General features: G+C 42.9%; 1 protein-coding gene across 2 annotated transcripts in view; it reads left to right on the top strand.

Annotated features, from left to right (window-relative positions):
- The first annotated feature begins 13088 nt into the window (after window positions 1–13088).
- Window positions 13089–16560, top strand: part of ccdc57 (coiled-coil domain containing 57) — a 43629-nt gene continuing 40157 nt past the window's right edge. The window contains exons 1-2 of one of the 2 annotated variants that reach the window (XM_031894665.1): window positions 13089–13232; window positions 14811–15219. In XM_031894665.1, coding sequence (XP_031750525.1) covers window positions 14819–15219 — 401 coding nt within the window. In that variant the 5' untranslated portion in view covers window positions 13089–13232; window positions 14811–14818. Of the gene's footprint in view, window positions 13233–13298; window positions 13720–14810; window positions 15220–16560 lie in introns of those variants that run through there. The other variant, XM_031894666.1, reaches the window with a different exon arrangement.

The following is a 16560-nucleotide window of genomic DNA, read 5'->3' as shown; positions in this document are numbered from 1 at the left end:
CGCACCGAATATCGTATGAAACGAGGTTTCGTACGATATTATCGGTGCATGTATGGCCAGCTTTAAAGGGGAAGGAAAGGCTAAGTCACTTGGGGGTGCTAAAATGTTAAGCACCACCAAGTGACTTGAATTGCTTACCTCTGGCGCTGCGCTTCCTCCTTCCGCCTTGGTTTCGCTGCGACTCCGAGTCCGGCGCATGCACAATAGAGTGAAAAAGCCGACTTCTCTGTTAAAGTTCGGCTTTTCACTCTACTGCGCATGCGCGCGCAGCGAAGAAGGAAGGAAGAAGCGATCGCTGCTACCTCCGGTGCTGTTCTCTCCATACAGGGACACCAGCCCGGGGTAGAAGGTAAGCGATTCATGTCACTTGGGGGTGCCTAACATTTTGGCACCCCCAAGTGACTTAGCTTTTCCTTCTCCTTTAAGAGACAGGGAGACCAGGTGCTAGATAAAACAAAGTACTTTATGACATTACTGATCCATTAATAGAGGCAGAATGCACAGATGGTTTTAGTAAAAGTTTGCAAACCCCTGTCTTGAAACTGCATCCTTGAGTGAAAACAGAAGGACAAGAATTTAACAGAGATCGTTCTAAGAAGCATTATAAATGGTGCTGGAGAAAAATATAAACAGTCATATTATTTCTGTTGTTTTGGTATAAACATAATTATTTCTAACACAGGAAATACTGTTATACATATATACACTAACTCCGTTTACATAATACTTCTATTTATAGCACAATTTAGAAGTGTGCAAATTCAATCGAAAATTCAAATGTACTCTTTGAAAAGTTGAGGCGTGAAGAGGCCTATAATTTAATGTAAAAATATAGACATATGTAGAATATACTGAGAAACTGAAACCTATTAAAATTGGTAGACTTCTTAAAATATTCCCTGGCATTTTAACTGCACAAAGGTCCAAACAGCCTCCCACTAAATAGCCCCTCTGGTATTTGTCACAATCCACAGATTGCCAGTCTGGGCCTTCACTGGGGGGGGGGGGGGTGCCATTATTTTAGAGCCACCATCTTTGCACAGTAGAGCGACATTTTCAGATCCGAATCTCCAGGGTCTGAACCAGGGGTAGGCAGAAAAAGCACGTGCCTAGGGTGCTACTGGGAGGGCTACGCTAGGGCCCTAGACACATGCCTCTGCTGCCTACTCTGCCACCCAATCTGCTGCAGGTCCACATTAGTGAGCACGTGGAAAGTTTGCAGGAGCACAGTTTTGGTAGCTGGTGCTTAAGCAAACAAGGCAAGTAGAACGGACAAGTTAGTAAATTTTGGATGTATAACGATAACATCTGCACATACATTGTATATCTCACAATATCCTTGGGGGACCTACAATGCATTTCCATGAAGTCACTTTCATACGACTGGTGCCTTTTAAAGGCTTTATCCTACAATTTCAGTCTGAATGTTAGTTTTAAATCATTGCATTTAGATGTATGATTGATTCGTTGAAAGATGACTAAAATCTATAAGTGTTTGGCCAGCTTAAGGTTGATGCCCTAAGGCAGTGCTGTCCAACTTCTGTTGTACCGAGGGCCGGAATTTTTCCGACCTACGTGGTGGAGGGCCGATAATGGAAGCCAGTTTTGACCACTCCCCTTTTTGAAACTGCACCCACTTGAAACCACACCCATGTTATCACATGACCATACCCATATTAATGGTTGTAGTACAGCAAAAACCTGCCATACTCTGCCTGCCCTACCCTGCCTTTGTGTGTGCCATACTCTGCCTTCCCTACCCTGCCTGTATGTGCCATACTCTGCCTGCACTACCCTGCCTGTGTGCCATACTTTCACTGTGTGTGCCATTCTTGGTTTGTGCCATACTTGGCCTGTGTGTGCCATACTCTGCCTGCCCTACCCTGCCTGTGTGTGCCATACTCTGCCTTCCCTACCCTGCCTGCGTGTGCCATACTTTCACTGTGTGTGCCATTCTTGGCTGGTTTGTGCCAAACTTGGCCTGTGTGTGCCATACTCTGCCTGCCCTACTCTGCCTGTGTGTGCCATACTCTGCCTTCCCTACTCTGCCTGTGTGTGCCATACTCTGCCTTCCCTACCCTGCCTGTGTGTGCCATACTCTGCCTGCCCTACTCTGCCTGTGTGTGCCATACTCTGCCTTCCCTACCCTGCCTGTGTGTGCCATACTCTGCTTGCCCTATGCTGCCTGTGTGTATGGCACACACAGGCAGCCTACAGTGACACAATGCTGGCACTGCTCCTACAGTCTGCACAATAACTATATATTAAAAAACTTTTTAATTGCAGTACCACCTCAGTATATGTTCTTTTTGTAGTGTGCAGGGATTATTTGTGGGTTTCTACTGCTCCTGAGGAGTGAACAGGGGAACAATGGGGGTGATTACAGTCTGAGCCTGAGGTGTGAACACTGCAGGGGTAGAACAATGCAGAGATTAAAAGGTGTGAAAAACACAGGGGATTACATATTTAAACAATACAGCCTGATTACAGCCTGAATCTGAGGTATGAGCAATGCAGGGGGCCAGTTAATCTCAGTACTGATACCATTTAAAGCTAACACAAGAGTAAGCCATCAAAGCAGCCAGACAGGTGGGGGGCCACACAGAGGGGGGTCGCGGGCCGCATGCGGCCCGCAGGCCGCCAGTTGGACAGCATTGCCCTAAGGAGTTAGTCACCCCCATAGATTTCTGCTATTGTGGGCAACTAACTTCGGCTTTCCGAAGGAAAGTCTCTTAAAAACATAATAACAGCCATAATCTTACCAGTAATATACTGCCCCAGCTCAGCTTTGTGTTGCTTAATTAGCATATGAATCAGCAAAGGTCAGCCCTACAGTACCTGTTACTGTTCAGGGCTGCTTCCTTTCCTTCTGTAAGCCTTTAAGTCAGGGGTCCCCAAACTTTCTTACTCGTGAGCCACAGTCAAATGTAAAAAGACTTGGAGAGCAACACAAGCACCATAAAAGTTCATGGAGGTGCCAAATAAGGGCTGTGATTGGCTATTAGGCAGCCTCTATGCACCCTATCAGCTTACAGGGGGCTTTATTTGGTAGTAATTCTTGTTTTTATTCAACCAAAACAACCAAAACCCAAATCAGGAATTCAAAAAATAACTACCTGGTTTGGGGGCACATCCAAGGGGTTGGTGAGCAACATGTTGCCCCCGAGTCACTGGTTGGGGATCACTGCTTTAAGTGCTTAGAGATATGGAACTGCACCTTTAGACTCCAATGGAGAGATTTAGTCACCTGTGATAGATCTCTGCGAAGTTTCCTCCTGCAGACAACTTTGTGTGACTCTGGAAAGCCAAAGCGATGCGTAGGCCTTTCCACTGGCGATTCCCTTTATTGCTGGTGGAAAGGCATTTTGGATAGATTAGTCATCCATGGGGCATTAGCCTAACAGTCAATTCCCTGGGCCAGCGCAGAGTTAGGGCTCTGGCACACGGGGAGATTAGTCACCCACGACAAATCTCCCTGTTCGCGAAAATGTAAGTTGCTGGTGGGATGGCACACGCTGCGCAGGCGATTTCGGCAAATCGCCGAAGTTGCCTCGCGAGGCCGAAATCGCACCGCCGCATGTGCCATCCCTGCGGCAACTGATGGCAACTCGGGGAGATTAGTCGCCCGCGAACAGGGAGATTTGTCGCGGGCGACTAATCTCCCCGTGTGCCAGAGCCCTTAGCCTGCAGAGTTGTCCCATTCCAGTCCCAATTAGATTACTTTTTATGATGAGGTTTGAAAGAAGCTGGACAGTGGGGGTGCAGTAGATGTGATCTATTAGGATTTTGCCAAAACATTTGATACTGTGCCCCACAAATGACTGTTTTCTAAACTAAGTTAGTAATGTTGTTTGCACATGGATAGGAAGATTGGGCACAGAGGGTGGTTGTTAATGGCACATTTTCTACTTGGAGTAAGGTTCTCAGTGGGGTCCCTCAGGGTTCTGTACTGGGTCCACTTTTGTTTAACTTGCTCATTAATGACTTAGGGGAGGGTATTATAAGTAATGTATCAGTGTTTGCAGATAACACAGAACTCTGCAGCCCAGTCATTTCTATCCAGGATGTGGCATCCTTGCAGCAGGATCTTGACAAAATAGCAATCTGGGCGGCAAAAGAAATTTAATGTGGATAAATGTAAGGTCATTCACCTGGGATGTAAAAATACTGCAGCCACTTGGCAAATCCATAATGGAGAAGGACCTTGGAGTCCCTGTAGATAATAAACTGTAGTAGTAGCTGTAGCAAGCATTGCCAGGCAGCAGCTGCAAGGGCAAACAACAAGCTGTATTAAAAGGGGCATAGATTCGCTGGATGAAGGGGTTATTATACCACTTAACAGAGCACTGGTAAGGCTCCATACAATATCAACAACCTCATTGCACCCCCGCCTAATGGTTTAAAATTTAGTGGTTGAGCACAACTTTCCCTTTTTTTGCTATAGTCCATCTACAATATGCCATTCAGTTTTGCCCTCCAGTGCTCAAATGGGACATTATTGAGTTAGAGAGGGTCCAGAGAAGGGCAACTAAGCTGGTAAAGGGTATGGAAAGTTATGAAGAAAGACTGGAGGTGGGATATGATAACTATGTATAAATAGGGGATCATATAATAATCTCTCTAATTGCTTTATTTACCAGTAGGTCTTTCCAACTGACACAAGGGCACCCATTCCAATTTGAAGAAATTAGGTTGAGCTGAGTTGAGGAATTCCCTCCCTGATTCAGTCGTAATCGCTGATACATTACATGGCTTCAAAAAGGGCTGAAAGGCTTTTTAGCAAGTGAGAAAATACAGGGTTATCCAGGGACTAGTCTGATTGCCATCTTGGAGTCTGAAAGGAATTTCAGTTTAACTAGCAGTTAGACAGCTTATATATAGGCATTAAGGTTGAACTTGATGGACGTGTGTCTTTTTTCAACCCAACTTACTATGTTACTGTTTGCTGCCTGCCTCAACCTTTTGTCTGAATACGACTAAGAGCCTATTTAATCCTTTGGACACTATACTTTCTGTATAGAAGCTTCCTCCTTGGTCCAGACTTCAACTTGGTACGGGCCATCAGGCTCTGATAATTCCCTATGCTAGCAACATTTGTATAGATACGCTACAAGTAGTAACCAGTCACCGCGCATGTACAGTAGCTCCTGTAAGTCCAGAGCATTGTTTACATAGTGGCCATAGTAAGAAGTAATCTCCAGCATGAAGTGGTTAGCAGGTATATTAAAAATAGAACTCTGTCACCGAATGTGAGCAGTACTCATCGAAAGGGGCTGCCCCTGGGATTCCTATTCAGAGAGCGGGTATCTAATATCTGATAAATTACCAGGCCTGGATTTGTGGACAGGCCACAAAGACCTGGGCCTTGGGCGGCAAGGATATGGGGGTGGCACGCTGCCCGCTGGCCACATCTGCACTGGGGACTGGACAGAAGATTTTTACAGTTGTTTGAATTTCTCCAATTGCCCAGTCCCCAGTGCAGCCAATCAATGAGGGAGGAGGTGCAAGCACAGGGGGAGCGGGTGCGAGCACCCCCCTACCTAATCAGTGGAATCTATTTTTGTGGGTCACATATTTAAAGTTGTGTGCCAGTAGAGTATAGTGGGTGTTGTAGTTGCGAGCACTTAAAATAGACTAAATGCCTATGGCACATACCACATTTTTAGACAGCCTCATTAGAGACATCACAATCACAGTAATTATCAGACAGTTCCACAAGATAATGATAGAAGGAGGTTGCATTCCTACGGGCATCAAAGCTTTCGCCACTTTCATTGCACAACAAACCGTGATATCCTACCTTTATCTAAATGCTATTTTTGAACTGTAACCCCCTTAGGGCTCTGGCCACGTATGCCATCCCACCAGCGATTTTACATTTTCGCCGGTGGGATGGCATTTCAGGGAGATTAGTCGCCCGTGAACAGGGAGTGTCGCGGGTGACTAATCTCCCCGGGTGCCAGAGCCCTTAAAGGGGAATTCCGGCTTAAGAACCAAAATTTGTTAAAGAGTCTCCACAACACAGAAATCCCTAATATACCTATTACTGTAATTGGTTCCTTCAAAAAGTATGAATAAATACCATTTTTATATGCTAAAATCCAGATGCAAAACAATTTGCATCTGGATTACCCATTTGAAATCCTGGCAAAAGAGGAGGGACTAAAACTTTGATGTTACAAATTGTCACAACTTCTCCAAAGCTTACAGACAGCATGCAGGAACTACATAACCCACAATGCATTGCCCTGTGACGTTCCTTTCCTTATTGACATAAGTGCAGGGGATTGTGGGATTTCGAGGATGCCAGCTAAGGACAGACGACTACTGTTGAATTTTTTTGAGTCTTGAAGTAGTCAGCGAGATCAGGAGAACAGGAAGCAAGGCCTTAGGTAACTGATCCAAACCATATTATTACATTAAAAATCATGAAAAGCCTGCATATTTTTTTAATTGATTTATTTTGCAAAGTTGCTTAAAATTAAGTTTACCTTTCAAAAAGCTTAAGTTGTGTTTGGGTAGAGTTCCCCTTTAATTATCTGCAAACCATGTTCTGGTTCAGGATAGGACTTATTCAGCAACAGATGGAGAGTGGTAAATTGTACATTCCCAATCTAATGAGATCTTGATTTTGTCATCTTGCCTGTTGTTTCAGTAAGAGGAATTTTATAATCTAACAAATAGATATTCTGACATTGCAAAAATACAGACAAACACACAGCAGGAAGTCCACTTAGTAGAGGGCATAGAAAAGGCACTGTTCATTTAACCGAGTAATTGAGGACAGAGATGTTAAAAAAAAGGAATGGAGAGAAATTAATTGTATGTGATAATAATAGCATGAAAATAGCAGTCTCTGTAGGACAGTGTTCCCCAACCAGTGAGTCGGGGGCAACATGTTGCTCCCCAACCTCTTGGATGTTGCTCCCAGTGGCCTCAAAGCAGGTCCAACAGTCAAGTGCACCCACTTGGAATGCATACCTGAAGCTAAGCATAAATGGGGTGACATAAGCTGCTGACTTGGCTCTTGCAGATGAGGTTGGTAGCTTATTGGCAACTAAAGGTCCCTTAGACCGATTCGGCAGCTAATCGGCCGTGTATGGGGACTACCGACGGGCCTGCCCGACCGATATCTGGCCTGAAATCGTCCAGATCTCGATGGGGCAGGTTAGAAAATCTAGTCGGATTGGGGACCACATCGGCTCGTTAATGTGGTCCCTGAACTGACTGCCCCACTGCCGCCAATATAATTCGACCAAATTAGCCTACACGCTCCCGGATATCGCCCACCCGTAGGTGGGGATATCGGGTGAAGATCCACTCGCTTGGCAATCTCGCCAAGCGAGTGAATCTTAACGTGTATGGGCACCTTTACTTAGCAATCAGATCATAGTTAAAGAAGAACTAAAACCTAAAAATGAATTTGGCTAGTAATGCCATGTTTTATATACTAAACTTACTCCACCATGCTAAAGGTTCAGCATCTCTATAGCAGTAATGATCCAGGCCTTGAAAGTTGTCACAGGAGCTCCCCTTGTTGGAGTTTGTTAGAAGTGTCAGTGACACTGCACATGCTCAGTGTGCTCTGAGCAGCTGCTGAGAAGTTAAGCTTAGGGGTAGTTGCAAATGATCAAAGAGAAAATAAGGTTGGCCTGCCATGTAAGCTAGTGCTACAGGGCTAAAAATCCTTATGCTAGGTGCACTGGTAGAGCTGCCATGTAGTAATTATCTGTATAAACTACTAACCAGCCTTACATCATGGCATTTATACACTATATATACAGTATATTATGAGTTTTTCTCTAAGATCAGGTAAGTGACAGCAGCACAGAGCATGTGGGAATCAGCAGAAATGAAGATGGGGAGCTACTATCTTTTGAGGCACAGATCTATATTGCTAAAGGGCTGTGGGGGCCTTTGGCTGTGACAGAGCCCAAAACATAATCCTTAGCATTTCTGCCCTACTTCTTTAGTTAAACTTTGCAAAATTTTTACAGTGATACATATTCCTACAATTGTAAGGCAAACTGGATAACATTTTTTGCCCAATAAAAGCAAATATAATCCTAAGCAACTTTCCAATGTGCATTAATTAAAAATGTTCACTTTTTTTAAAGGAGAAGGAAAGTCAAAATCTATTAAGCACACTATTAAATAGTTCTACTATTGCTGTGTAAAAACCCTATATTCCTGGCTTGCCTAATGAAAATATTACAGAGATACACATACTACAAACTACATACTTGTTTCAGTGAACGGCGCCGCCATCTTTAACAAGGGATGCCCACTCCTCTTTCCTCACTATCTCCACTGCGCATGCGTCCCCACCATCCTCCCCCCTACCAGCACCTGTGTCTCATGCTGCCGCTGCAGACGTTAGGGGGAGCCTCCTGTTTCTGCGCATGCGCCGCCTACAGTTCTAAGTCGCCAAGTCTGGGGATGAGCGATGCATTATGGGAATCTTCTCTACCCAGCTCAGCGTTTTTCCTTACTGATTGGCTTCTGATCTTCTGAACGGGAGAAATATGGGGAGACTTAAGGGCACTATTGAGACAACTGAAGGTATGCCTGCAGCTTGGGATTAACTCTTTACTAGCCTTTCCTTCTCCTTTAAACAGGTCTCATTTTTATTAGTCTTCAAAACAAGGGGGTACCGAAGAGAAAAAAGTACAGGTATGGGACCTGTTATCCAGAATGCTCGGGACCTGGGTTTTTCCAGATAAGGGATCTTTCCTTATTTTGGATCTCCATAACTTAAGTTTGCTAAAAATCATTTAAATATTGAATAAACCCAAATAGGCTTGTTTTGCCTCCAATAAGGATTATTTATATCTTAGTTGGGATCAAGTACAGGTACTGTTTTATTATTACAGAGAAAAGGGAATCATTTAACCATTAAATAAACCCAATAGGGCTGTTCTGCCCCCAATAAGGGGTAATTATATCTTAGTTGGGATCAAGTACAGGTACTGTTTTATTATTACAGAGAAAAGGGAATCATTTAACCATTAAATAAACCCAATAGGGCTGTTCTGCCCCAATAAGGGGTAATTATATCTTAGTTGGGATCAAGTACAGGTACTGTTTTATTATTACAGAGAAAAAATAAATAATTTAAAAAAATTAGAATTATTTGCTTATAATGGAGTCTATGGGAGATGGCCTTTCCGTAATTCAGAACTTTCTGAATAAGGAGTTTCCGGATAAAGCATCCCATACTGTACAGCAATGATGCATAATTGAGGTACAGGTATCAGACCCCTTACCCGGAAACCCATTATCCAGAAAGTTACGAAAAGTGGAAAGGCCGTCTCCCATAGACTCCATTTTAATCAAGTAATTCTAATTTTTACAAATGATTTCCTTTTTCTCTGTAATAATAAAACAGCACCTTGTACTGTACACATGAACTGCACCCTCAGAGTATAAATATTTGAGCATCCACTGCGGTTGCCATGTTCCCCACACTCTTGACATTGATATTTATTAAAGTATTGTATTCACATAGGTTAGCCATTCAGTCTTGGGAGGAGTCCATAAAATATAAGTGATCTAACAAGCTTGACATTATTATTGGGGAAGATACCACTAACCCCGGTAAATGAAGGACTCAGCTAAGTATGTGGGTGCAGAATTGGGTAAGCAGAGGGCACACCATGTACCAAAATGAGTTGTCCCAAACTCCACATCTCTTACAAGTAGGTTAAGTAATTTTACCGATTTTGTAATGATTATTTGGAGTTACATATGTATGTATTAATGTATGAATTAATGTTTAAAAAATGTTCTCTGTTTTTTCTTAATGCAGGTATCTATTGTTTTGCCTCAAATAAGGATTAATTATATCTTAGCTGGGATCCAGTACAAGGCAGTGTGCTTTTACAGAAAAAAATGTAATAACTGAAAACAATTTTTATTAGTTGATCATAATGGAGTGTATGGAATTTGGGCTTCCTGAAATTCTGGGCTTTCTAATTCTGTTGTTTAAAGGAGAAGGAAAGGTGAAGACTAAGTAAGCTTTATCAGAAAGGTCTATGTAAATACAGCCATAAGCACTTACAGAAACACTGCACTGAGTCCTCTATCCAAAGAAACACAGGATTACTTTCTTTTAATTCAAAAAATTCACTCCCCTGCTCATAGGAATGTGGATTAACTGGCTACACTGCAATCAGGAAGCTATGAAGACCAAGCTAAAATGGCAGCTGCTGTCTTAAACAAACAGAGAAAGCTTCTATTGCTCTTTACTCAGGTATGGTAATGGTTTCTGCAGAATAAATATAGTGTTCAAGTGGCACTATTGTGGCTAATCTATTGGCAGTAAAATGTCAAAATGACTTTCCTTCTCCTTTAAAAATCATTTCCTTTTTTTCTGTAATAATAAAACAGTACTGTGTACTGATCCCAACAGAGATATGTCACTTTGCTGCAAAGATATACTTTATTAAAGACTAAATTATCCTATTGGTCTTAATTAATATTAAATAATTTTTGTAGACTTAATATATGTGATTTATAAAACCGGAATACTATGTGATAATAGTCTCCTTTTTATTTTTGAACATTCAGATCCATTTGCCCCTGTTTTCTTGCCATGACGGACTGAGACAGAACACACCTAAAAACCTTTCTTCGACCCTATGATCATCATTGATTTCTTTGTGCAAGATGCACTTACAGGGTGAAACCCCTTTTCTTGTCCTTCCAGAAAATCTGCCTATTTTCCAAACAAATCGAGTTCCAGTTGTATTAGTTTCCCCAAGGCCCTAAATGTTCAGTTGTTTTTAAAAGAAATAATACCTCTCCACGTTTACAACATATTTTTATTTATCCAACATACAAACTGTTATTTGCAGCCCAAACATGTTTGTCATTTTAACATAAAAAGGACATAATTTTACTTGATTCTTGTACACAAAAACCACTATCTATACCAGTGATCCCCAACCAGTGGCTTGGAGGAACCTGTTGCTCACCAACCCCTTGGATGTTGCTCTCAGTGCCCCCAAACCAGGTAGTTATTTTTGAATTCCTGACTTGGGAGCAAGTTTTGACTTGGGGGCAAGATTTCCTACCAAATAAAGCCCCTGTAAGCTGATAGTGTGCATAGAGGCTGCCTAATAACCAATCTTGGCCCTTATTTGGCACCTCCATGAACTTTTATGGTGCTTGTGTTGCTCCCCAAGTCTTTTTACATTTGACCGTGGCTCACGAGTAAGCAAGGTTGGGGATCTCTGATCTATACTGTACACAAATACATGGCTACTACATATAGCAGGAGACAAAATGTTAGTGATATACCACAAGTTTAACCACATTGATTTTAATATGAAATACTGCAGGTACATGCCTCCCAACTGTTCCGCTTTTAGCTGAACAGTCTCAAATTTTTAAAGCACTGCCCACTGTCCCAGATTCATTGTTAGATGTCCCTCTTCTCAGCATTGCTCTGGAAAAAGCCCGCCCCCTTTTTTCTTGAATCTCCCCTGCTACGCTCAAGCTCACAGCCTTACCTTGATGTTTAATTGTGACAGGCACTGGTAAACTATCAGCGTTGGCGCACATTCCTCTCCTTGCTTCTGCTCACTGGGTCAGGGGCTGGGAGTGCGCTTTGTCTTTTATCGCGTGGAAGAGGCTGCTGCCTTTATTTGTGTTCTGGACAGTTTCACTTTTTCTTCCCCTAAAGACAGGGGTACATGGGGAGATTAGTCGCGTTGCGACAAATCTCCGTTGTAATCTCCCTTCAATGTCATCCCTTCGGCTAGAATGTAAATCGCCAGTGGGATGGCATACGCAGCGCTGCAATTTGCCAAAGTTGCCTTGTGAGGAAGCTTCGGCAACTTTCGCAAATCGTGGCACCGTGTATGCCATCCCACCAGTGATTTACATTCTAGCCGGTGGGATGGCATTTCGGGTGAGATTAGTCGCCCACGACAATGGAGATTTGTTGCACGGCAACTAATCTCCCCGTGTGTCACTGCCCTTACATATATCTCTATCTCTCCTGGGAATTTCTGGCAGAGCACAGCATGCAGGAGATTAGAAGACAGAGGTATTGCTGATCCATTCATAAAATATAGCAGAAATTTGAAAGGGGCCCTTATAAGTTTGGGAACCTTAGGCTGGCCTTGTTAATATGGCTAGAAATTCTAGTGGTACATTAATATTGCATTGCTATCAACAGATTAAGAATAGAAGGAAATAACATAGACTTATGTACCACCGGAATTGGCCCTGTTTATAACTATGGCAAATGCACAGAACTGGGCATGACTGAAGCTAATATGGCCTTTATCAGTTTCATTTAGTAATTTTACTGGCATGTCTGGGGTTAATATGCCCTTTATCAATTTAATGTAGTCATACTGGCACCTTTATTCTTTTTATTTAGTGATTATACTGACACATCTGGGGCACATAAACTAGGTGCGGCACGTGGGGGCGTGGTCACGAAGCAGGCTTGGCCCAAAAATTTTGCCGCGCTGCATACTTTTCTCCCTCTTTCTCTTACTGAAATGATGGGAGGTATGCAGGTAGTGTGATTATTTCCACAGAACACTGTTAATGCAATTTAATGCAATATGGCATCACTTCTGGGTTGAACGCCAGCAATTAATATTCCTGTTTAATAGCATGCAATGGCGCTTCCTAGTCCTCTCTTTAAAGGACATGAAAAGTCTAATTCACTGGGGGGGAGCCAAAATGTAGAGAACCCCCCAGTGAAATAGCACCAGCCTGGGTAAAAATATAGCAATCTATTTCTCTTGGGGGGGGGGGATCTGCCTAACATTTTAGCCCCCCCCCAGATTTTACATGTCCTTTCACTTCCTACACAGCATTTCCTATTAACATGTAACGCACACAAAAAGACTTTGCCTGACACAAAAACTTTCCCCACCCACTAAAAGTTTTTGTGTTGGGCACCCACTAACATCCCCTCGACATTTTTGCTGCAGCAGGTTAATCATTTTGACTTCCTTCTCCACAGTTATTCAATCACCCCAGCACACCACGCATCCGCCGCCCCCAAAGGTTAGAATACAACGAAAGTGCGCAAGTCTTTATACAGACGCATGCGCAGTGAAAGGCGGTAGAACTGGCCCAGCATGAACCCACCAATGGGGAGAGCGAATTGGTTCCCACAGTAACGCGGATACGTGTTTAGACGCTCTGTTCCTTAATATTACTCCTGTCTTCAGCGAGAGGGCACATTAACTATTGTGGCGCTGAATGTAAGGAGAATGTTCTGTTAATGTATAGTCTGCATGCATTCTGTATTGTGTGCACTTGTGAGAGCGGTCAGGGTGCGGGGCTGAGCGGTATCATTTAATTAATGACTCAAGGAGGGAAAGATGGCCGCTGGGTAAAAGCTAATATTCTGCTGTCACACCATTCTGATTTTTGCCTTCAAATTCTGAGGTTCAGGTGGGGAGCTGTGCCCTACTTATGAACATGGTGAGGTAATTTGGGATTTACATGTCCTTTAATTCCATAAATAGACTCATTTAGACCCACAACACTATTGGGGTGATTTATGGCAAACTGGGGAAAGAAGTTCAGAGCAGTAAGTTGTATAAGTTGAGTGTGAGAGCTTGTTTCTTAGTGCTCATTCAGAAAGCAATTCTTCCTTCCTTCGATTTGCACCTCACAACATATAAACAAAAGGTATTTTGTCCTAATAAAAAAAATGCATTTTGTGGCTTCCCATTTGATGATAGGGTAAGTGTAAAGCTGTGCTATGTGATACTGAAAATTTCTTATGTTCTCTTAATTTTTTATGTTTGAAACAGGGCCGGACTGGGTCACCAGGACACTGGCAAAATACCAGATGGTAACTGGCAGCGGTAAGGCTGATGCCACACCAGGCGTAGGGCTGATTTTTTCGGCAAGCGGAAAAACGCTTGCCGAAAATTCAGCCCTACGCCTGCTACTTGTGCCTGCACCCGAATGAATGGGATACGCTCGGGTGAAGGCACAAGTAGCCGATATACGCATGAAAACGCGAGACTTTGCATTCTCTCGCGTTTTCATGCGTATATCGGCTACTTGTGCCTTCACCCGAGCGTATCCCATTCATTCGGGTGCAGGCACAAGTAGCAGGCGTAGGGCTGAATTTTCGGCAAGCGTTTTTCCGCTTGCCGAAAAAATCAGCCCTACGCCTGGTGTGGCATCAGCCTAAAGGACTAGTGCAGGGGTCCTTGAATTACGGTCTGCGGGCCAGATATGACCCCCTGCTGCCGTGGGCTGTAGTTTTAGGCATAACTGAGTTGCCGGCAGCCTCCTCCTCCATCTACCCCTGTGTTGGCGTTCTGCTCTGCCCAGCGCGTCACCGTGTCACCACATAATACGGTGACATCACCGTGTTACGTGTGACGCGATGACGCGCTGGCCAGAGTAAAACACCAACACAGGGGTAGACCTGCCCCCCAACAGTCTGAGGGACCATGAACCAGTCCCTTGTCCAAAAAGTTTAAGGACCCCTGGACTAGTGCATCGGGGCTGGTTGGACCCTTAACTGAGGTCTTCTAACAATCCCCATTTATGCCAGTCCGACACTGATTTTATTATACTAAAGGTTATTTTTGGATTAGTTTCCACTTTCTAATTTTTCAGCTGTGCTTTATTTACCTATTGGATACAAATTATTTGAATAGGGATTTTTGTATGCTTAAATGGTTGAGAAGAACATACTATGTAATTTAATTGATTGTACCCACTATTACAATACTAGATGCTCTGTGTTAACATAGAAGCACATTCTGACTTACTGAAAATATTAACTTAGATTTATGTACCTCCTACATTCACAGGCTCAAAAATGTTGCCAAAAGAGGAGGAATTTTCTGTTCTTCTGGCTAAAAAAGAACAAGAATGGAGAGAACTTCAGCAGCTACAGGTTCAGTTTTTGGAGATGACTCTGGAAGATACAAAAAAGGAACTTCAAGAACAAAGAGAGAAATTTGCTTCTCTGAAGAAGGACTTCACCCACAATCTCAAGGTGTTGGGAGAGAGGGACCAAGAGCTTGAACAGTTTGAAATGATGTTCAGTCAACTTAAAGTAGTTGAGAGTGAAAAGCAGGCCAGAATCAGTGACTTACGTGTGCAGATTGAGAAACTCCAGCAGCAGATCCAAAAAGAAAAGAAAAAAGTAGAAGACTTACAAAGTCACTATCAGAAAAAACTCAAAGAACAACATCTGCATTTAGAGAGCGTTCGCAGGTACTGCTTTTACCTAAATATGGTTATATTATATAATAACTGCCACACACCTGTTATAAATACTTACACATGCTGTTTTTAAAGGCCATGTGTAAGCAGTTAAAACAGGCATGTGGTAGTTATTTTATTTAATAGTACTACACCATCAGCAACTTTTTATTTTCTTGCAGACCAATAAGAGGGCTGTATATACAAGCTCATCAAAATTGGTACCGTTCTTTTAGGTTTTGCATATAGCAAAAAAAATATTTATATAAAATATATATTTTTTCTGCATACATGTATTACAACTTGTATATGCAGTGCTGTAAATGTCTAACAAGGTATTTTTACCACTGACAAGGATCGTTAGAAAGGTAAGAGGAGAACCATGATGTAGCTTCACCAGTGGAATGAAGTATGTACATTATTAAACGGGAACAGTCAACAGAAACAAATGCCAATAATAAATCTAGGAGGATGAGAATAGAGGCATCATATGGCCTTAGCAACTTGGCTATTGCAATAAGATTGGAAAGGCAGATTGCCAAACTTTTGTCCTGTAAGAAAACACAACACAGTATGATAAAAAAAATTAATTTCATTTCTGATGCCAGTCTTGACACAGGTCTGTTTGAATAAAGAGAAAAAAATTACAGGCAATAGATAAGAATAGTATAGGTGAGTACTGCAGCAGCACAGTTTTAAAAGGGTATCAAGGAAGCAAGTTATGAATGGAGAGGACAAGACTAGCTGAGTGTTTTAGTCAGAAGATCAAAATAATCAAAGAAGGGAACTTCAGCTGCCCATACATGAGCCAATGAAATATTTCAACCAGCAGCTTAATGGCCCTTGTATGGTCCCCTTCTGATGGCCTTCCCGATCGATATCTGCAGTGGCATGTGGATGTTGTCCTTTCCCTATAAGTCTGTGTAGGCCTGCATTAAGATCTGATTGTTGGCCAATGGGTCAGGAGAGGAGAGGGAGTGAGCATAGGTATAGTGCCTAGGGCAGCACTGGACCTAAATACAACCCTAAAGGGATCACATTTAGTATCATGTTTTAGAGAATAAGATTGCTCAGAGCAGCAGTTCTGTAAGGGCTGTGACAGACGGCGGCGACTAATCTCCCCAAAATGCCATCCCACCGGCTAGAATGGAAATCGCCGGTGGGATGGCATACGCGGCGCCGAAATCACCAAAGTTTCCTCTCAAAGCAACTTTGCCGATTTCAGCAACTCGCTGCACCGCGTATGCCATCCCACTTGCGATTTACATTCTAGCCAGTGGGATGGCATTTCGGGGAGATTTGTCACGCTGCTACTAATCTCCCCGTCTGTCACAGCCCTAAGTGTTTATGTAT

The sequence above is a fragment of the Xenopus tropicalis genome, chromosome 10 (genome assembly GCF_000004195.4).
Source record: "Xenopus tropicalis strain Nigerian chromosome 10, UCB_Xtro_10.0, whole genome shotgun sequence".
NCBI lineage: Eukaryota > Metazoa > Chordata > Amphibia > Anura > Pipidae > Xenopus > Xenopus tropicalis.
This window is presented reverse-complemented; position numbering and strand designations above follow the sequence as displayed.